The following is a 22,692-nucleotide window of genomic DNA, read 5'->3' on the forward strand; positions in this document are numbered from 1 at the left end:
ATAATTTAAAAAATATATATATATCCTGAGATTCAGTTTTCATTTTCAAATTGGTAGATTAAATATGGAGACCAATCATACCAAAAATAAATAAATAAATAAATAAAATAAAATTGATCCATTTGCATTGTTTGGTATTGTAGAGTAGTGGCAACTATATTCTTTCTAGAAACTCGTGCTTTCTCCTTTGTTTTTCCATTTTTCTTCTTTTTTTATTTTGTTTTATTCTATTTTACAGCACCTTTATATGTTTATATGCTATTCTAACCCTCCAAAAGTAAGTTCTTGCAGTAAAGTAGTCGTCGACATTTGGAGAAAGCACATGGCCAAATTTGGTCAGTCCACGATCACCTTCTGTCCTTAAATTTGGCTGAAGAACATGGTAAACCCTTTAGTATTACCCCCTCGAAAAAATATCTATTTTCATTCCAAAGGAAACCGAATAAAAACAACCTATTTATATTAAAATTGTAGATCTTTAAAACTTTATTTGTAGTTACTTTAAAACCAAATCATTTAAGTCCTCGCCCGTTGTTGGAGTCCACCAATGTTTTTATACCAAATGATACAAACTCACAGGTCCTTCCACGAAACTGTGTTAAATTCCACAATACTACGATCCTAAATTCCATGCAAGTAATGTATAACCCACTAAAACTTGTCTATATCTACCCAATAACAACTCTTGTCTATATCTACCCAATAAAACTTTAAACGCTTTGGATTGAATTAGGATCTTTTCATGGTTTTTTAATGGGGTATTTGGTTACTAGTTGTGGGCTAATAAGTATCTTGCTTGATTCATGCGTGCATTAAAAACAAGTTTTCTACGAAAACGAGATACTGAAGCCAGTAAACATCGAAGAATACCTGTAGGTGCGTGCTACAAGATTTGTCGTGCTACTTCTTCTGTTTTTTATGGAAAAATAAATAAAATGCTTCTATTTAAGTAATTTAATTAAAAAAATAAATGAAACTTGACTGATGCGTGATGGCTATTATCATGGAAGAAAAACCCATCTATAACCAAATCAGACGGCCCCTCTTTCCTAACCATCAGTGACAAGAGAAAAAATCATATCTACAACCCTTTCAAACAAACTCCCTAGTGTTAATTTTTAAATATTGTGATAATTTCAGCTTTTTAAATTATTAAAAAATATTAAATTAATTTTTTTAAAATATTTTTTACTAATTTCAACGTACTAATATATAAAAAAAACTAACATTTTAATATATTTCTAATTAAAAAAATCCTGTGTAACATAATAACAAACATATTTGGGAGGAACAAGTTTGAAATACTGTTTTCTAAAAATTTAAAATTATTTTTTATATTTTTAAATCATTTTAATATATTGATGTTAAAAATAATTTTTAAAAAACACAAAAATTATTATTTTAATACTTTTCAAAATAAAAACCAATTTAAAAAAATATTATATTTTCAAAGACCTTTTTATTATACAAGGCTGGGGATTGCAGCTGTAAAAACCGCAATTTAAGAACCTATTTGTTCTTAGGCTTTCAAAAACATTTTAAAAAAAATATATAATATTTTCACATATTAATCTCAAAAAAAATTAAAAAAATATTATTTAACACTTTAAAATAAAATCAACACACATTACCAAACGTGGTCTAAATTGACAACTTTAAAGAAAGGCTCATCCTCCACATTTCATTCTTCTCCTCCTAGCAATAATGTCTGAAAAAGAACTGACGCTGCCAGTCACCTTCATCCGATTCCGCTGCTCTTGTCATTATGTTCTGTCTCTCCTCTATCTCTAGTCTTTTCGTCCTATCTCTTTAATAGTTGGAAAAGTCCCAAAAATACTCCTATCTTCCATATCTTTTATGCAAATTAAACATTAAATAATTCTTTTTTCATTAAATGATCTCGAAGGGTTTAAGTTTTCTTCGAAAATTATTAAAAAATAAAAAACTTTTAAGCTTCGAATTTCTATAATATAATTTTGTAAACATTGGATCATCATTAAGATTAAAATAAATTAAGAGATTAGAGGGAAAAAATAATCCAAAATGGTCATCAACAAGATAATGAAATTACTAATTATTTTATATATATTATGGGTTCAAAGCTCAAACAATTACAATCCCCAAACCCGAACATTAACACTAATATTAGCACGACATTCCTCCAACATTAAATTAAATTAATCAACTCAACAATATCATCAATGATGATATATATATATATATGCTGACCATCATGGATCATGACATGATCAGTTCAATTACAATGCTAATCCATGGCTGCATTAAACCCCATGACCGCCGCCGCCACCAAAATGCACCCCAATTTGCTCAACAAGCTTGGCAAACCTGGCATGCTTGCTGCACCAAGCTTCCACAAGTTTTGCCTCTTTACTTTCAGCGTCTCTATGCAATGCACTTAACTGCTCTTTATACTCGCTCTCGATCTTACTCATAAAGCTCACCTCTTCCTCTCTAAAACACCTTATCTTTGCCTCGATCTCCTCCATTTTCTCCCTTCTCTTCCTTGCTTTCTCTGACTCTAACTGCTGCTCTAGTCTACTAAGCCTCCATGTTGCCTCCTTTTTATGCTGCAGCCAGTTTTGCCTCCCCTCCTCGAGCTCCTTGCAATACTGAACCAAAGTACCCATTTGCTGACCCGGAATGATCCGGGTCAAGCTCGGGTCAAATCCCGGATCAGAAGGAGATAAAGACAAGCTCACTGATGGGGATGGTGTCGCTGAAACTGTGGTGCTAGTTGAAGATGACAAGTTTGAACCGGGGTTCATCCAAACAGACCCGAGGGAGAGAACCGGGTCAGGGTCGGGCATGGGAGGCATCATCGTGGATAAACTACAGGGAAAAGTTTGAAACTGGTTGAGGATCTTCGGTTGCACGTACTTCTCAGCAAAGGTCTCCAAGATGTGGTCGTATTTTCCTTGAGAAGTTTTATCTCCGGTGACCGGAATACTCCCTTCTCGTTGGTGGTGCTGATTGGAGTATTGTGTATTATGGTGATGCTGCAATAAAGACTTGGACTTTGACTGCTTCTCTTTAAGAACCTCCCACCACTTGCTAAGCCTCTTTGCTGTACGGCCAGGGACTTCACTAGCAATCTTTTTCCACTTGTTACCGTACTTCGCCTGGAGAGAAATGACAAGGGCTTGCTCTTCTGGGGTCAGACATCCCTTCTTGATGCCTGGTTTGAGGTAGTTTTTCCAGCGTTCAAGGCAGGATTTTGGGTCTCTGTTAAGGGCTTTGCCACTAGCTTCCAAACGTGGAGAGATGAGATTCCATTCTTTCGGACCATATTGCTTAACATAGGCTCTTAGGATAGCATCTTCTTCTGGTTGCCAACGTTGTCTCTCCTTCATCTCATCATTCCTGTTGGTTATATGAAGTTGGGATCATTTAAAGATCCTTTAATGCCATCTGGGCTAGTGTTGCTCCCTGTCTAGTGTGCCTTGTCTTTTTTTTTATGGTCGCAGCAAGCTAGCAACTCGGTTTTGTTTTTTTTCGTTCAGTTTTTATGGCAAAGTGGGCCGTGGCGCTTGCAAGAGTAGAATAGAATACAAACCACGGAGTAAGGTTACAGGAGAGGGAAGGAGGGCAGGCATGAAGGAGCCAAAAGAAAGGATTGATGATGGGATAATACATTAGGTGATATTTAGGTGATAGGACATATGTGCTCTAACGCGTTATGGAGAGCTTGACAACCACTCTCGCTGTGTTGGGTGCCATGACTGATGAGCAGCAGCATGTGGCAACTATTAATTCAGTGTCAGTTCTGAAATGTATTGTTTCACGTATATTAAAATAATATTTTTGATATTAATATATAAAAAAATCAAAAATCTTCAAAATTACAGTTAGACTGCCAAAGACCTCCTCGCTGCTGCTTTGAATTAGACTAGCTACGGAAGGGATATTTCGCTTGATGGGAGGGAGCAATATTAGTGGGGTGGCATGCAGGGAGGCGGGGCCACTCCGGCCGGCTGTGGGGCAAGCGTGAGTCAGAGTGAGACAAGACCAGACATTGAGAAAGAGGCCTGTGGTCGTGTGGGGCTGATGAGAAAGATGCTAAAACAGGCGAGGATGGTTTATTGCGGGTGAGGGAAGCGAGGGGTAGCTAGCTACAAAATGTGGAGAGTGGTCATGCTCGTGCATGTGCACCAAGAATGTATGATTTGGGATAGGAGAAACTAGGTTTTAAATTTATTTTTAAAAAATTATTAATTTAAATATTGTAAAATTTAGGGTTATTAAAGATTTATTTGACTGATAATTTTAGAGTTTCAGAAAATTAATTGAAATATATGGAAATTAATTTGGATACATAATTAAAAAAAAAATGTATGATATGGAGCCTCGAGAATGGTGGGCTTTCTGAATCTGTTAGCTTATTTATGACAGCCATGAATACATCGTTTACCTCTTAAAAGTAAACAGGGGAAAACAATTCTGAAGGAAGGGAGCTTTAACTCCTACAAATTAATCTCAACTCATGGCTCTGCGAAGTTAATTTGCTTATTATTTTCTCAGTTAGCTATTGAAAAAATTAATTTTAATTATTAATGATGAATGTTGAATGCTTTCTCCTCCTCCTCCTTTTTTTATGACAAGTATTGAAAAAGTTAATGAAATCTTTTGGCATGTATTGGGTAATATGTGTGCTATATAACGGGTCAAATAAGAAAATTAAATATAAAAAAATGTTTAGGACAAGAACATGGATTACTCCTTGGCATTGTCATTAAACCTTCACCGAATGAAATCTTCATTATCTAGCATGTGTTTTAAATTAAACCGTATAAAAATTATTATTGTTTTGTTATCACACAGTCAACTTAATAAGTTTAAAAATAATTTAAATTACTTGTAAAAAATATTGTTGGTTTGACTTTAAAAATCTTAGGACTTAACATCCTTTTCTCGCCCCTTTTATTTTTTAAATTTTTGTACTTTTGATTTATACGAGAAACTTGAAAATTATTTGAGTTCCTAGTTCACTAACAAAAAGAAAACAATACCTAGTTTAAGTTCTTGCCTTTTATCTTGCTTGATTTTCCTTATTGTCACTTTCTCCTCTCCATGCACCCATTTCTCTTACCTTTGCCTTTTCTTTTTCGTTTTTGCCTTTGATTTTGAATCAAAATTTCAGTTTCAATCGATTCTTTAATTGATCTCATCTCAATAGCCCACTTTCTTTTTTCATTAGTTCCTTCCAAAGCAACTACTCATTAGCCCACACCTTACCAATCATTGGTTTTTTTTAAAAAAAATAATTACAATATACAATGTGTCCTCAACCTACCAAAAATCCTCTCACCATGGTGATAGCTGAAAAATTATTATAGTATTTTTTAAAATTTATTTTTCAATCTATTTTCATCTAAAACACCTAGCAACCCACCTAACCTAAAAAAACAATTCATTAATTTGGGAAAAAAAAACCTTAAAATAGTCTAGAAACACAAAATCAAATTGGAAAAAAAATAATATCTCGACCCTAATTTATTTTTTCAGACAAGATAAAAGTTTAAAAAATACTTCAATAGAATCCCCATTAAATGAAACTCATTGGCACCCAAATAACTGGTCTTATTATTAAAAAGTGGTCATTTACTGAATTTCTCTTTCATTTCTTAAACTTAAGAAATGAAATGTTAAGAAAATAAAATTTTAAATCAAAATTAAAATTGTAAAAATAAAAATAAAAAGAGATTAAAGAGTAAGAAAATTAAAAGCAAACAGACTGAACATAACTTTTTTTAATAAAATTAAGACCGGCTATAGTATTTCTTTTTGTTTTATACTTTGATTTTTTTTTATTAAATTTTTAATTTTCATAAAATAATTTAAGAAATTGATCATTAATTTGGGCATAGAAGTCAATAGTTGGAAAAAACATTTAAAGAAAAAATGAAAAAAAAAGTTATTATAAATTACAACAGTGTTTTACCTAAATATTTTAGTATATTTTATAATTATAATGGAGTCTCGTCCTCAGAGTAATCAATTAAGAATCAATGATGAACATTTAGCTAGGTATAATCTTGATTGTCACATCTTTAATCATGTGTTTTTCTCGTTCTTTCCTAGTTAATTAGTATGCACTAGACGATTATTGAAGCAACTTATACGTGGAAAAAAAGTTATGGTTTTCAATCTTTAAGGTTACAATCCTAAGATAAATAGATAAAACCTTTAATATTTTATTAAAAGCCTGAATAGTTTTAATGTTTTCTTAAAAACAAATGAGACATTTCTATTTATATTAGTTTTAAACCTAGAATTCTTATAAAAAAATGATTCTTAATTAAAACTTACCTAACTCTAGTTTTAAACCTAGAATTGTTATAAAAAAATGATTCCTAATTAAAACTTACCTAACTAATATATAATATGTCTAGTATTACAATTCTAAAATACTAATCAAGAAAAAAATTTAAATGCATCAAGGTAAATAAAGACAATCCCTCATCATATTTTTTTGCAAAAAATGTAAACCTAAAGTCAAAAGGCTTCTTTTTTTTTCACAATGATTTTTTTTATAAATTTAAAGTTGGACACTTTGATATTTGACTATATAAAAAAAGAAAACAAAAAAGGGTGTGCACATGCAGCACTTTCCAACATCTAAAAATATTATTCCACCATGTCGTTAAAAGTATCGTTGTGTTTTTTCTATTAATACAACATAAATCCTCAATAATGGTATGATTTGTCACCAATTGGCTTTTTTTTCTTTTTTTCTCTTTCTTTCCTGAAAAATTACAGTTTAATCCTCATGGTTGTTAATTTTTCAACTTCAATTCATGTTCTTTTAATTGCTAATTTTTTTCTTGATTTTTATATAGCAATTTTATTTGTTTTTAATTTTATCATTCAATTCAAATTTACTAAATATTATATTCTCCAATTTGGTCCTTATTTTTCAAGTTTTTAATTTTTTTCCTTGGTCTTTTGTAAAGGTTTTATTTGTTTTTAATTTTATCATTTAATTCAAATTGATAGTATTATGATTTTTCAATCTAGTTCTTATTATTTTGATTTTTAATTTTTTTATTGGCTTTTATGTAAAAGTTATTATTCTTTTTAATTGCATCATTCAATCAAAACATTATCTTTTATTTTTTTATATTAATTTTAACCCTTATTTGTTTGAATTTTTTTTTATCTTTTTACTAAATCAATTTTTCTTTTTGATTTCACCCTTAAATCAATTATCATACTTATTTTGGATTTTGATTTTGATCATTATTCTTTTAATTGTTATTTTTTAAATTCTTTTGTATAATTATTTTTTTCAATTTTATCTTTCAATATTTAATTGATTGATAATTTAACTTCATGGTTTATTCAAGTTAGTTGCTTCAGGTTTAATGATCTAAATCACGAGTTTGAAAAATTAATATAATTTTTTTAAAAAAATGTTGTAATTCTCTTTTTTTTTATTGAGTTATTTCATAAAATAGAGATTATAAGTAAAAAGCTAATTATGCTAAATAAAAAATTAAAATCATTATAAAATATCTTATATAAGATAAACTACTTGATGTTTTTTTTTAATGATAAATGCATATATGGTATTTACATGCTAAGATTTTTATCTAAACTTGTACATACGCTCTCGTTATCTAAAAACAAAGGATTGTTAAGTCTTGAAGCAGTTACGAGCACTCAAGCCCAACTATAAAGCCGAAATCCTCACATTTGAAAAACATGTGTAATCTTCTCATCTTTATAAAGAAAAGAATCGGTACGATAAAAATGATATGTTTTGGAACACCATATAAGTAAATGTGTGTGGAGAAGATTGCACAAAAGGTTTAAATCATTATGCTGTTTATGAATGGCTGACACTTATGGGAAGGAGGAGAGTTTCTTAAAAAGAAAAAAGAAAATTTATAAATATATATTTATTTAGTTTTACGTATAAAAATTTACGAAAACTGATTTTGTACAACGTAATTAAATGTATCAAAGATTAAAATTGAAATGCTGTGCTGTTCAATTCATGAATGGCTGACACTTATGGGAAGCAGATGCAGGAGGGAAAATTAATTCCTACCAGAAAGATTTGTAAGTTTCTCAAATCTGTTGGATATTTCCAGTTCAGAACTTCTCCCACCAACACCAAATCACGTTTTCAATATGAAGATCTCTTGTTTCTGCATAGAAGTTGACGACTCAAATTGCCCACATGCTCATATGCATGCGTTCACTTGCTCTCCTATATAAACTAACCCCTCCCCGCTTTTCTCACTCAAATTCCCTCACTTTCTCTGCCTCCAAACAAACACCAAGAAAGATAACCCTTAACCTCACAATAACCAAGAATCGAGATCAATGGCTTACTCAATCTCTGCTTTGAGAACCTTCTCTTCTGCTACTTCCGTGAAAGCAGCCGCACCGAGATCAAACATTAATGGTGTTGTGCCTGCCATACCATCACTGTTTCCTTTCAAGCTGACTCAAAACCCAATACTCCTCGCAAAATCTTCAAGCTTTGGCAACTTCTCAGGGATTAAGAGATCTTTCTCTTGCAAAAGCCAAACTGCCTCAACTGAGGATTCAAGACCGGCCAGTAAGTGATCTTTCATATTTCTCTGTTTGTTTTTATACATAAAAATGATTATTTAGTGACACCTTTATGGGATTTCGTGCTCTTGTTACAGCCAAAGTTCAAGAACTGAACGTTTACGAGATCAATGAGAGAGACCGTGGAAGCCCTGCTTATCTTCGTTTGAGCTACAGGCCTGTCAATACTCTTGGTGATCTTGTGCCTTTTAGCAACAAAGTGAGTCCTCGCCATGACCTCAGTTTTGTTTTTGTTTTTTCTCCACGAAAATCTAACATTATTTGATACGTTCTCACTGTTTTATATCCCAAAGAAATTATTCCTGTAAATTGCTACACTTTCCTGGAAAATCTTTGTCAACTTTTGCTACTGTTTTATATCCCAAAGAAATTATTCCTGTAAATTGCTACACTTTCCTGGAAAATCTGTCAACTTTTGCTGCACCTTTCTTGATTCAATTATTTTATTTTCACAATAATGAAAGCATGTCCGTCAGTCCAGTTAGCTGAGAAATCGGGTTGAGCAAGTCTTGGAGCAACCTGCACGGGCAAAACCAATTTTTATAATAATGGTTTTTGATGGAAAACAAAAGCCATAAGGTGGTTGCAGTAGCATTGTTGACGGTGATGATTTGATGTTTCACGTTATTACAGCTTTACACCGGAGACCTACAGAAACGCATAGGAATAACAGCAGGATTATGCATTCTGATCCAACACAAAACGGAAAAGCAAGGTGACCGGTATGAGGCAGTCTACAGCTTCTACTTTGGTGACTACGGTCACCTTTCGGTGCAGGGAGCTTATTTGACCTACGAGGACACTTATCTCGCTGTGACCGGTGGGTCAGGTATTTTTGAAGGGGCGTATGGTCAGGTTAAGCTGCGGCAGCTTGTGTTCCCTTTCAAGCTGTTTTACACATTTTATTTGAAGGGCCTTAAGAACGATTTGCCTGAGGAGCTGGTTGGGAAGCCTGTTGAGCCGACCCCTGCTGTTGAGCCGACCCCTGCGGCTAAGGCTGCTGAGCCACATGCTACCATTGCTAATTATAGTGATTAATTACGCGTGTAAAGTCGTTTAATCATTAATCGTTTTCGCAATGGAATATTTGTAGGGTAATAAATAAATATTAACCAGTGTTTGTTGCTTCTTAATTTCTTTTTCTTGTCATTTTCTTTTCGTTGCTTTGATCTTAATTTATTTTTTGTTTGGGGTTAGATAGCATAGTTTAAACTATGGCAGGTGTTCCATGATATGAGAACTGATTTAGGTTTTTTTTTTATTTGAAAAAAAGATGTTAAAAAAATATAAATGTTCTTAAAAAAAAATTGAGATTTGGATTATTAACATGACTAGATATCGAATAATTTTGATAACATAAAATAAAAAAGTACTTCAACAAAAAAAATATAATAAAAAAAAATTCTCAATATTAGAACAACTCCATTAAAAGCAAGATGAATACACAAGCCAACCAGATTAGCATGTTAAATCAGTGATTTAATTATATACCTGGGCAACATAATAAAAAAAAACAAGTTATATCAATTCAATATAAAAAAATATAATTAAGAAAAAAAAACAATTTGAAAGACTTAATTACTATGCGACAGGTCAATTCAATTTTTTTTATCACAAAAAAAATATTTAGATATTGCTAATTTTTTTTAGTGGAAATTTTTTAAAATCATGTGAGCGTTGACTTAAAATGACTTGATTGATTTTATAGATCAAAAAGCAAACCAAGTGTCTAATAAAAATATAGTTTGATATTTTTTTTAAAGATGATATTTTTTTTTCAATATTAAAATAACAATATATTGGCTTGACTTAGGTGAATCTAAGTTAACATATTAAATCCTTAACTTAAATTATGAGATTGTGATAATTCTGTAAAAAATAAATTAAAATAAATTATATAAATTAATCTTTAATCAACTCGTTGTTAAATGATGAACCTGAAAAAAAAATCAATTAAAAAAATAATCTGAATTAACCTGTCAAATTCATAACTTGAGTCATAAAACCGAGATAACTTATGAAAAGAAAATTAAAATAAATTACAATGTTCATTTCTCGATTAGTCCAATATTAAATGATTAGATTGAAAGAAGATATCAATTTAAGAAAAATCATAAAAAAATGATCTAAAACAATACGTCAAACTCATAACTCGAGTTAAGAGACTGATATAATTTTATAAAAAGAAAATAAAAATAAAAACAACCTGATTTAACTTACCACATTCATAACTCTAGTTGTGGTAATGGGAAAACCTCATAAAAAATAAATCAAAATAAATTATAAAACTCAATTCTCAATCAGTTATGTCAAATCCAATATTAAACAATGAAATTTGTAAAAAAATTAATTAAAAAGACACAAAAAATAAGCCAAGAAGATATGAGTTAACTTGTTGAGCACTATTTTCGATTTATGAGACTAAGATAACACCATAAAAATCAATTAAAATAAAGCATAAAGACTAATTCTCAATTAAATAAAATATTAAATGATGATATTAAAAAAATCAATTAAAAAAAAACTGAATCAATTATATTAACACATCAAATCTATAACTTAGAGCCTGAGATAAAGGCAACCCTGTAAAAAGAAATTTAATGTTAAAGGATATAAGACTAAGATAATCTCTTAGAGAAAAAATAAAAAAATATTCAAAATACTTGATTTATCCGAGGTTAAAATACTAAAACTCGCGATCTGGATCACATGATCAAGATATTTTTATGAAAAAAATCAAAACATATTATGAAGTTTAATTCCAACCAATCTAGTATTTACTATTAAAATTAAAAAATTTTCAATTAAAAAACATTAAAACAAATTCAAGTCAACCAAGGTAATGCATTAAGCACTATTTTTTTTTTTTAATTATGAGACTAGAATAATCTAATAAAAATAAATAAAATAAATTATGAAAAATTATGAGACTAGAGTAATTTAATAAAAATAAATAAAATAAATTATGAAATCTAATTCTATATTTACCTAATATTAAATAATAGAATAGGGAAAAAAGTTAAATAAGAAAAAAAACAAAGTCATGTAGGTTAATTTATCAAATCTGCAATTTATGTTATAAAAATAAGATAATCAAATAAAAATTAAACTTAATTTTAAAAATTTAAATTAAAAAACAATCTAAGATGAAAAAAATACAAAAAGATTTCTTTTCATAGATGTCACATTAAAATATATATAAAAAATTACTATTTATTGTAATTTATCTGCATATTTTAGTGTATTGATAATAATAATGTTAATATGATGATGGTTGGTTGAAGGTGATATTTTTGTTGATGGTGGAGCATAAATGTGGCAGTGAAAATGAGAATTAAGAGGCCGATAGGAATATTTTGTTTTGACACTCCTACTGACATTATATACATATGTACCATGGTATTTTACTGTAGAAATAATACAATCATAATTTTTTCTTGTTTTTTTTTAACTGTAACGAGTAGTATATATATATATTAAAAAAGATTATTGTAAAAATAATATAATTATAATCATTTTATACTTATTCTATTTATTACTATTTTTTCTTTTGTCTTTATTTTTTGTAATTGCTTTTTAGTTTTTCATTTTTTTATGTATATTTTTTTAAAAAAATATTATTTTTTCTTTACATTTAGAATATTTATCACTCTATATTTAACCTATTATAATTTTTATTTTATAATTTGTTTTGTATTTTTCTTTGTAATTTTTTTTGAAAATAATATTATATAAAAACTAAAAAAATAATGTTTTATTATAGCAACTGCAATATTGTTCTATGTTTTGCTATGTTAAAAAACTAGTTTGATACCTTACATGTTTTTATTAATATATATAATTTTCATTGTATTTTATTATATATAGATATTTAATTTTTATTCACAATTATAATTTTTATTTAATATCAAAAAACATGTTAATAACATCTACATATTAATTTTTTTGTATTAATTTTTTTTATTTGACCTCTAATAAAATGAGCTGAATAAACACGCTAATATTTTTTTTTATAGATTTATTGGCATATATATATTTATCAATTTTATTAATTAAATGCATGAATAGAATTTTTAATTTATATTTAAGATTTTTTTATATTTTTGTAAAAAACATATTTGAAAATTTTACCTATTTATTTATTTTTTCATTGAAAAAAAATATTTGACTAGCTGAGATGTGCGTTTAAATAATTAATTAACACATGAAAGAAAACTAGAAAAGGGTCTGGAGAGATGTAACATGTCTTTGCCATATAATTATTTTTAATTACTTTCACAAATTATAAGTTTTATATAATATGTTTGTCTAGATGGATGGTGGATAAGAAAGGGATAAGTTAGATAAGACGAGAAATGATGGATAAATTATTATATATCTGCTAGATAAGGTGATGTGGATAAATTATTATATATCTATTAGATAAGTTGATGTATAAATTATTATATATCCATTTATCCCCTTATTTAGAATTAAATAAAATTATAAATGATAGATAAATTATATATATAGGCATGAATTAAATAAGATTATAAATGATAGATAAATTATATATATATATATATGATTCGAATAACTTGTATATATTAATTTTATAAATTATAAAATTAATTAAATTATTATATATTTAGTTATTTTTTTATTTGGTATGAATGAGATAAAATAAGAAATGTTGGGTGGATTATTATATATCTAGTAGTTTCCTTATTTGACTAATTTAAGAGACTAAATATGAAAATCAATATATCCAAATTAAAATCATTAATCAATTATCTAAATTATTATATATTTAGTTATTCCTTTTCAATTTAGATGTGTAAATATTTTATAAATGTAAAATTTTTATAGAAATATTTTATACGAGAAGTAATAATATTATTATAAATGGATTTATAAAGTATTTTATAAAACTTCATAAGCTACATATATTATTTAATAAATAAATTAAAATTAAATATTAATTATAATGTATTTTATTTGGACAATCTTTCAGTAAAATATTTTATAAAAACCACATAATCTTATTTATTTGGAGTCATAAACATCTCTAGAAAAGGCTATCATGAACCTTGATTTTTTTGGATCCGACAACCAGAGAAAAATATTGTTATATAATTGTTAATCGATTACTTAATCACAAATTTCATATTATGGTCTTAACTAAATAAAATTATAGATAGCTTTGCAATCCTTCTTGTCCTTTTCCTCTACAGTCTACATTATCAATTAAATATTCAATTAATTAATCTTTGGATCTCCCATCAACATACTCAGTAATTACCCCATTTACAAAACCAAAAACATAGGTATCCCAGAAAGCCAAAACAATTTCTCCAAATGTCCTAACAAGAAGTTCAAAGGTTTTTTCTCCTCATGGTACTTGTACAATCCTCAAAACTGTCTCTCCCTCCTTCTCTTCCGCCAACAAAATCCATTCTCTTTGAACCAAACTCTCTTTCTTTAGCCTTAATGCACACTGATTCCTCTGTTTCCCTCTTTCCTTGTCTCTCTTTTCCTTCCCCTCCTCTCCCACCAAAACCCCAAACTCTAGTTCCCTCTCCTTCCTCTTCCTCTTCTTTCCTTCTCATCCACCGAGACCCTATCCCTAAAGTCCTTTTTCTTGTTGCTAGCCCATATAAGGGTGGGTCCCAGATTCTCTTAAGGTTCTATCTCTTACAAAAAGACAACATCTTCTGTAAGCCCCAAGTTGTTTGCAACCAAAAGGGTATTGCTTTTGATTCGAAACTTGGTGTTTTATTAGATATAAATCATGGGGTTTCTATAAAGATTGTTGGTTCTGTTAATTTTTTTGTGTTGCATTCAGTTTCAAACAAGAAAGTCTGGGTCTTTGCAGTGAAACTTATTGATGATGGTGATGGTGAGATGGTGAAATTAATGAGATGTGTTCTTATTGAGTGTAGCGTGCCTGTTTGGTCAATTAGCGTTTCTTCTGGAGTCTTGATTTTAGGGGAGGATAATGGGGTCAGGGTTTTTAATTTGAGGCACTTGGTGAAAGGGAAGGTTAAGAATGTCAAGGATATTAGTTCAAATGGAAAGTCGGATGGTAAAGGGTTGAAATTGCCAAATGGGGTTGTTGGGGATGACTATTTTCACGGTTCAAGCTCTGGGAATGGTTGCAATGGTGTACTGGATATGAATATTGATAAGCAATATGTTTCTGGTAAGTGTGCAAGTGCAGTGTGTTACTATTGAGCTCTTCTTATTGTTCATTTTGTATTGAAAAAGTTATTGTTTTTGCTAGTTAGCATTGAGTTAGGGTAAATAAATGTGACTATTCAGCTTTGTGACATAGAGAAATTAGTAGTTGAGAGTTCTGCAATTCAAATTATGCGGTGCTGTCCCTTTTACTTTAGAAGATCTCCATTGAAGTTGGAGAAAAGTTAATTCTGTTTAACTTGGACCGTATATGTGTTCATGAAGGTGGTCTATTGACCTGCAAGGATTTTCTTTCTTCTCAATTGGGAATGTTCTATTAATTTAGGATTCAATGCTTCGTGAATATGACATGTATGATGTGATAATGGATTCATCGACTGTTGTTTCGATATGGGTGCAAAATTTCCAACAGAATCGATCATATTGTGTTGTAGGTTTAAAGGATGTACAATTTCAAATCCAAACATAATTTCCAAGGCAAAGCGCCATTTGACTGTTTATTAATGGCCTTTCTTCTATTTTTAATGAGAAATGAAATTTTCTGGGGAAGAGGCTCTAGCTGAATAGGAATGAAATTTGTAGTTCCAGAGAATAAAAGGAATTGAGGCTTGAGTATCTTGAACGTGAGATTTCTTGGTTTGACAGAATTAAGATTGCACCCGTGCAGCTAATTTGAATGCTTGATGAATCAGTTGTCTCAATAAGCTATGGATTAAAATTCCTGTCTTCTTTTATGTTTTCCCATCATGTTTATTAACCTTGTCTTTTGTAGATTTCATCAGCATTGAAAATCACATACCTTTTGCTATGTTTAGGTCACCAAGAAGAGCCTCTCTTCAGGATCACTTATTCAAACAAATAAGTTTTTTTTTTTTTTTTCATGAAGTCATGATTGCTTTTAATTTCATTTTAGCCTGGGTATTCTAATTGGAGGGCAGTCAGCATGTTGATCTTAGTTAATTGGAAAGGAAATCAGCAAATTTAGCTTGTATAAGCCGGACACATTGTGGATTTCAGAAGCAACATGAGATAGTCAATGGCACCCTTAGATTGGCTTTCTTGAGAGAACAAGGATTTTCTCTCTTTAGAATGTCACCCGCTTCTTGATGTTGCTTCACTTCTAATACGTTGCTGAAAAGAAAAAGAAAATTGCAAGGCATATGTCAGTGCTAGGATTTTGTAGGAGTAAAATTATTTAGAGGAGAAAGCAAATCAATAATAGATGGGTGAATGATTCAATTCTCTGCTTAGGCTGCTATTTTTAATATTTTTGTTTGAACTTGTCAGTTTTTCTGTTGATGTAGAATGGAGAAGGAGATGAGGGAGAGAATAGACAAAGAGGTGTTGAAGAATAGAAAGGAGACAAATATAGGATAATGTTGGGGGAGAGCAGTGGGAGTTGATATTCAGATTTTAAATGTCGATTGTCAAAAGCCTTTCGAAAACATACTATGCGTGCTCTTATAAGCATGAACAAAATATCTAATAGTTCTAAAACAAAATAGGAATAAGAACATCCTAGACAAAAAAAAAAAACCTAATTAATGCAAAAATTCATAACAGAATTCTTAATTAATAGTAAAAGCTCATTATCCACGAGCTGTTTTTTGTTTGTGTTGGATAGGTGGTAAGAATGGCCTAGACAATAAAGTTCCTTATAAATGCTAAAAATTTATAACAGAACACCTAAGTAATACTAAAAATCTTGTTAACGTAAACAGCAGCCACGCTCCATTTTTTGTTTTGGTTGAACTTTAACATTCAATTGTATTCATGGCTTTATTGAATCACCTTGGTGAATGAGTTCTCTTTGGGGGTTGGTGTCTTCTTACCTTGTAACATATTTATCCTATCATTATGGTATTCTTTATCTATACATTTGCAATTTGCTCTGACAGATTGTTTTTAGGAATTTCTGTAGACCATGAAATGGATGAACTCATATTAAGTGAGGTGCTGTCCTGTGGTTAGATTCATAAGGATGCCTCTAAATGGTAAATCACTGTTATTAGAAAGACATATTTGATTAGGGGTTCTCTCCTGTTTTTGTCCTTGGCAAGTAATGGTTGCTGAACCTTTTCTCCAGTGTTTGATAGCTTTTAGAAGAGTAATTGTGATGCTTGCAGAATCTAAGTTAGCTATTTATACATAGAACTGGAAGTTGTTTAGAAATATATATATATTTGGTTTCTAAAAATGTTTGTGTTGTTGGCTCATGACATTAATTTGCATTTTAACTCACAGTTAAGCTGAGATCTGTAAGGTGCAGACAAGACTCTGGTGAAGGGGTTGCATGTTTTGTGGCATTTAAGAGGGAGGAGGTTGAGGTCTTGAAACCTACAACATCAAAGGCTGTTTCCATTCAGGCATTGTCTCACAAAAAATTTGTGATTTTGGACTCTATGGGAGATTTACATATCTTGTGCCTGTCTGCACCTGTTATTGGATCAAATTTCGTGGCTCACATCAGGCGGTTGCCTCATAGTATGAAAGTGCAGAAGCTGGCTGTTCTTCCAGACATTTCCTTGAGTATACTATTCTAAATACGCTCCCTCCCTCTCTTCTAAATTTTGATGTTTCTTGCATGTCCAGCAATGATTCTGTGATAATGGTTCTGTGATCAAAGTGTTTGTGGGTTCTTACAAAAACTTGATCCAAGGATGATTTATTACACGTTGAACCGATAATTATCGGGACTGGAAATTCATGTGTGATAAGGGATCTAACTTGTGTCTCGGTGGTTAGGTGTCATACTTCGTAAAATAAAATGGAAACGAAACATCATAATGCGTGTGGTAAACAGATGGCATTTCGAGGAGGAAAATAAAATTTGATTTTGCCTATTTATTTTGGTAATATAATGCCCTTTGGAATCTGTTTCATGAAAAAAAAAAGAAAAAAAAAGGGAAATGATCTCTTGGTATTGGTTAATATATATAGATTCTTCAACTGAGTGAACTTGCCATTGCTTTGCAGAAATGCAAACATTTTGGGTATCAGATGGGCTTCATTCTGTGCACACGATTACTCTATCTGACATGGGTGCTGCTGTCGATTCAAACAATGAAGATGAGACCCAGGAAAAGTTAATTCAGATCACAGGTTTCTTTAATCCCCTTTATATTGGCGTGGTTTTTCAAGTTATTACTTTATATGCCTTGTCTTTTTATTAAACTCACCTTGGGTTAATGAAAGCTCTGGCAGCTGTTCTCAAATGTTGATGCTGAAGTTATCTAAACTATTTTTGTATTATTTATCTGCTAGTTATTCAAGCAATTTTTTCTGCTGAAAAGATACAAGATCTTATACCTTTGGGTGCAAATGGTATTTTGATTCTTGGACAAGGTAACCTTTTCCTTTCTTCAGTCTAAGTTGTTTTGCCTAAGTAACACACTAGTGGAACATAAAATGAAAAAGAAGATACTATGAACTTGCACTTTTAAGTTATATATTTTGCTCCCCTAAAAAAATGGGAAGATTTGAGAAATGACTTTATATCATTATTGTTTATTTCGTTTGTTGGCATGCAATTGGTGGCCTTAAACAAAGTCTAGTATGTATAATCTTCTCTTTGATGGTAGGCGGGAGTTTTTTTAAATGTAAAGAATCACTAATCAAGATTTTATGATTTCTGTATAATTGTTATTTTCCATTACACTGTTTATCCAAAGTTTAAATTCCACATTAGTGAATGCAATCAAGAAAAAAATTGTTTTTTGGAAAGTAACTAAACTTTTGTTCCACTGTCTTTTCAAATTCAAATAATGGAATGGAATTTTATGTTTTTCTTTTTCTTGAGCAGGAAATATATATTCATATGCAATCCCTTGAAGATGCTTGGCACTTGGAAGTTATCTATCTTTTGGTGGTGAATATCTGATAGTGTTTCTTCTTATATCATAAATCTTGTTCTCTTTGTGCCTTGCTCTAACCATCTAACTTGAATGTTTTATAGGAAATCTATGCTCCAGATCACAATAGATATTTGTTACAGTTATAGTGGTTTCTGGATCATTGTAATTAAACAGTAAGTATTTCTATTATTTTTATGAAAGTAGTTCTCTAGTTAACTCATAATGTAGTCAATGTTACCACAGATCTGATTGATCATATTTCCTGAGTATCGGTTAACTGCCATGCGTTCTCTCTGATTATCGTGGCTTTTTCTTGTCCTTGTGTTGCTGTAGTCATGAGCTGTAGTTGTTTCATGTGTATATTGGTGCACAAGAACTCAAAGACACTGAGCTCGTGAAGGTATGTAACTTCAAATGTTTTTCATGCAATATTGTATCTACACCAAGTTTATGGACAAAAAAAAAAATGAAAAAAAAAATCAAAGAAAAGCACCCACAATATCACAGGCTGGAACTTTCATCAAAATTTTGTTGAGAAACCATCACAAATAGTATTGTTTTTGTACATTTGGTTCTGAAGTATCTTAGAGTGTCATGATTGTGCATGCCTTCTAACAAATGAATTGTATCGATCTTCTTTCTGTTTATCACATAGTTTCTTAACAGGGTATTCCGGTGGCTAATAGTGATTCGTTATGCATGACAAGTACATTCTTAATCATTGTACTTCATAGTAACTGTAAATTGGTTCCTTTTCTTCTTTCTTTCTGTTCTTTTTTCCCCACTAGCTAAGTTGATAATCTATAAGATTTTGAGAGTATCACTGGGTTTTTTTTTGTTTATTAAAGGGACCTGTCTGTCTTTTATGTTCAGGCTCTAGGATATGCTTAATATGGCAATTACCGCAGAAAGAAGTCTTCCCTGTGTCTTCCTAAGGAAGACTAATGATGTAGATGAGGGGCTTTAGGTTTCTGAATAGGAAAAATCATCAGGAAGCTAATCATATTACTTTTTAGGATAATATGGTGGAGAATTCCCATGTGTAGACAACCGAAAAAAAAAAAAAGTAAAAGAAAAGAAAAGCTGAAATTTCTCTACTGTTCATTGTTAAGGAATGTATTGGGTTTTCAAAGATGTGCCATTCTTCATCCTTAGAGAAGGGCATATAGAGCTGTGGTACATCAACAGTTATGATAGCTGGGGTTGTTTAAACTTGATTGACATAAGTTTTGCCCGTGGCAGAAAAGATAGTGCTTTGGGTGGTGAGAATTCTTTTTCATACCAAGGTAACTGAAGTTGAAACAATTAGAAAATCTCACTGGATGAAGGTGCAGGGAGCCTCTAGTTAACCCCTACTTTAACACCTGGTTGACGAGTGAGTTGATGGCAGCATCACAGAGCCTCACACATTTGTGGGGTTTTCCTTTTCCAAGGCGACAAAGGTGCTTGCTTTTCAGCATCTTGCTGTGGTCTACAGGGTAACTGTATATCATAGGATGACATTGTATGGAATGCTTCACTTTTTTGAGTTCATCAAAGTTTGTTTCAGCTGGTCTACAGGGTAGAGTGGGATTGTCCCATTCTCAACTCTATTGCTAGATTTGTCATTGTGTTGCTTCCTGTTTTGTTTGCATCTCGTGGTTTATTTCATTGAATTTCATCGAATTCTTTATTTCATGGTGAAACCAGAACCAACTTGTCCTGGATCTTGAAGATGGACTTCATTCAACAACTGAAAGCCACATCTGCTGCACAGCCAGCTACCATGAGTTGTTTTGCCCTCCGTGGAGTTTACTTCATGTCTTGCTCTGTTAGCTGAAGACCAAATGAACAGTTTACCGAATGTTATGAAGATTTGCTTCGCTTCTTGTTCTGTTGCATGATGAAACCTACTTTTATGAATTTTAGTATCAACATATATATGGGGTGGGTTGCCTTTAAAGGCATATGGCTCGGTTTGTGCTTTTCCTTTTCCCTGATTATAAGTGTGAATTCAATTCTGTGGTTGTTTTCCGATGAACCTTACATTGGATGAACAGTTTCTTACTAGAGAAATATGACAGTAGTTTCAAAGTCGTTGTCCACCCTGTCACAAGAAAAAATGGCATCATTTTCTGAAATTAAGTGACAGGATGAATTTGATTGCAGAACTGAAATTTATTAAAACATAAGTGGTATGCTTCCCTAGAGTGAAAGTATTTGCTTGCTCAATGTCAAACTGGTGAAAAGCCCTGAAAGACACGCCTAAATGGCAGGGAGACTTGAGGATACTGAGGGGAGCAGTAGCAACTGCAAGATACTGAGACTGAAGGATCAAAATGAGTGCAGGCTTAACACAAGGGTCCTATGCCATGAGACGTGTCTAATTTTCCTTTTCCTCTTGGTTTATCAGGTGTTGAAAGAGCATTTTCTTCTATGATATGAAATGTTTGCATTTCAAGATTCGGAATCTGTTCATGTTCTGGGCCTCTAACCCGAGGCAAAATAAATTATCTCAGAAGAAATATTTTGAGATAAGAAGCAAGGGGTGTCAGAATTCAGAAATCGTATACAAGATTTGAGATAAAAGATACTTGTCTCTTTAGCAATTAAATGAAGCAGGAGGAGGACCAAAATCTACTGGCAAAAACAACAATCCATCCCTGTCCATGAAACCTACTTTGCATACACATCAGACAAAACTAATGGCCATGATGAGTCCCAGCAGGGGACCGCTCCTGCTCCTGCGATCGGTGGACATCTTACCTTTCACTCACTTTCAAGGAGATGATGACAACCACATGGCATGCAGCTTCACATGCACATGGACATGCTCAGGACAACCACAGAGACACTCTCATGGACACCCTCTCATTCTTTTCTATCCACCTCCCCCTCTTTTTTGCCCTCCAGCAACCCAATATTGACAGGGACACTGCAGTGTTATCTAGTTATATATCAAACCCTAACATGTTGTAACGCACCCATCTCTCATGGAGAGCTAATCTTGTGCACTTGCTTCCATGGAGCTCTGTTGCTTTAAAGAGCTAATGATTGTTAGGAGTTGATAGATATATGGGAATAGTCTATGAATAAAATATTTTGCTAAAAAATCTGAATCGAATTTGTGTAACATATGTTGCTTTCAAGACTTTCTGCTATGATACGTTGTTCTCGAGGTTTATCTACAACAACCATTATTTGTGAAATCCCATTCAAGTTACAAGTCTCCTAGCTGAAGGTAAGCTCATAAAATGATTGAAGTGATTTCAAAATGCTCTTCACCAAATTATTCTTCACTAAAAAATTGTTTATATATATATATAATAATGGCCTCAAAGGGATAAAAAAAAAAGTCATCAAATCCAATTTAGCTTATTCATCCAAGATTTGGGACATGGACTAAGCAAGTGAAATTTATTGATCTTGATCAATCTAAAATAATATTTTTTAAATTAAAGTTAAAATAGGTTTTGACTATGTTATAGGTTGACATGGTCTCCTCTTATCTAATTAATTTAAATCATAGCTCCAGGACTAGGTCAATGGTCACTAAGTTGATCTATTGGGTCAGACCATAGTAAAAAACTAATAACCATATCGAGTCCTTATAAAAATATGTTGGTCTTTACATTTTATTTTTAATATAGACTAGATCATTATATTGCGGGTTATATATTACTTTAAAAAATATAAAGGCGTTACTAACATGTTTTTAATATAAAAATCAATAATGAATTAAAAATCTGATACATATTGAACAATATATCTTTTTAAATATTGATATGGTGATGCATCAAATAACAGTATTTTTTTAAAATATTAAAATTACAATATATTAGATCGAACTAAAGTAATCTTGGCTAAACTATAAAACCTGTGAGTTAAGTCATAAGAGCTTAATAATTCTATAAAAAATAAAAATAAATAAGTCAGGAAGCCCAATTTCTAATAAGCAAAAAGTTTGAAAGATGAAAATTAAAAAAAAAAAACAGTTTGAGTTAACTTGGATAAAATCATTAACTCATGAAACGAATCATGAGAATGAGATTACCTTATATAAAGTAAATAAAAAAATTAT

General features: G+C 31.1%; 3 protein-coding genes across 7 annotated transcripts; 2 read left to right on the forward strand and 1 right to left on the reverse strand.

Annotated features, from left to right (window-relative positions):
* Nucleotides 1-2,071: 2,071 nt before the first annotated feature.
* On the reverse strand, nucleotides 2,072-3,762 carry LOC105123351 (protein rough sheath 2 homolog). Its single transcript, XM_011022903.1, has one exon. The coding sequence runs from the start codon at nucleotides 3,369-3,371 to the stop codon at nucleotides 2,283-2,285; it is 1,089 nt and encodes a 362-aa protein (XP_011021205.1). The 5' UTR covers nucleotides 3,372-3,762; the 3' UTR covers nucleotides 2,072-2,282.
* Nucleotides 3,763-7,992: 4,230 nt separating this feature from the next.
* Nucleotides 7,993-9,730, forward strand: LOC105123352 (allene oxide cyclase 3, chloroplastic-like). The gene is made up of 3 exons (XM_011022904.1): nucleotides 7,993-8,587; nucleotides 8,679-8,800; nucleotides 9,235-9,730. The coding sequence occupies exons 1-3, from the start codon at nucleotides 8,350-8,352 to the stop codon at nucleotides 9,637-9,639; spliced, it is 765 nt and encodes a 254-aa protein (XP_011021206.1). The 5' UTR covers nucleotides 7,993-8,349; the 3' UTR covers nucleotides 9,640-9,730.
* A 4,119-nt stretch (nucleotides 9,731-13,849) lies between these two features.
* Nucleotides 13,850-20,716, forward strand: LOC105123353 (uncharacterized). 5 transcript variants are annotated; one of them, XM_011022910.1, is made up of 9 exons: nucleotides 13,850-14,326; nucleotides 14,456-14,782; nucleotides 17,023-17,307; nucleotides 17,755-17,880; nucleotides 18,043-18,123; nucleotides 18,581-18,646; nucleotides 18,734-18,805; nucleotides 18,906-19,032; nucleotides 20,322-20,716. In XM_011022910.1, the coding sequence occupies exons 1-6, from the start codon at nucleotides 13,975-13,977 to the stop codon at nucleotides 18,607-18,609; spliced, it is 1,200 nt and encodes a 399-aa protein (XP_011021212.1). In that variant the 5' UTR covers nucleotides 13,850-13,974; the 3' UTR covers nucleotides 18,610-18,646; nucleotides 18,734-18,805; nucleotides 18,906-19,032; nucleotides 20,322-20,716. The 5 variants fall into 5 exon arrangements, with proteins under 5 accessions (XP_011021212.1, XP_011021207.1, XP_011021208.1 ...); XM_011022905.1 differs by having other exon boundaries at nucleotides 13,851-14,782; XM_011022906.1 differs by having other exon boundaries at nucleotides 13,851-14,782; nucleotides 18,966-19,032.
* Nucleotides 20,717-22,692: the final 1,976 nt, after the last annotated feature.

The sequence above is a fragment of the Populus euphratica genome, unplaced genomic scaffold (assembly GCF_000495115.2).
Source record: "Populus euphratica unplaced genomic scaffold, PopEup_1.0 scaffold10.1, whole genome shotgun sequence".
Classification (NCBI taxonomy): Eukaryota; Viridiplantae; Streptophyta; class Magnoliopsida; order Malpighiales; family Salicaceae; genus Populus; species Populus euphratica.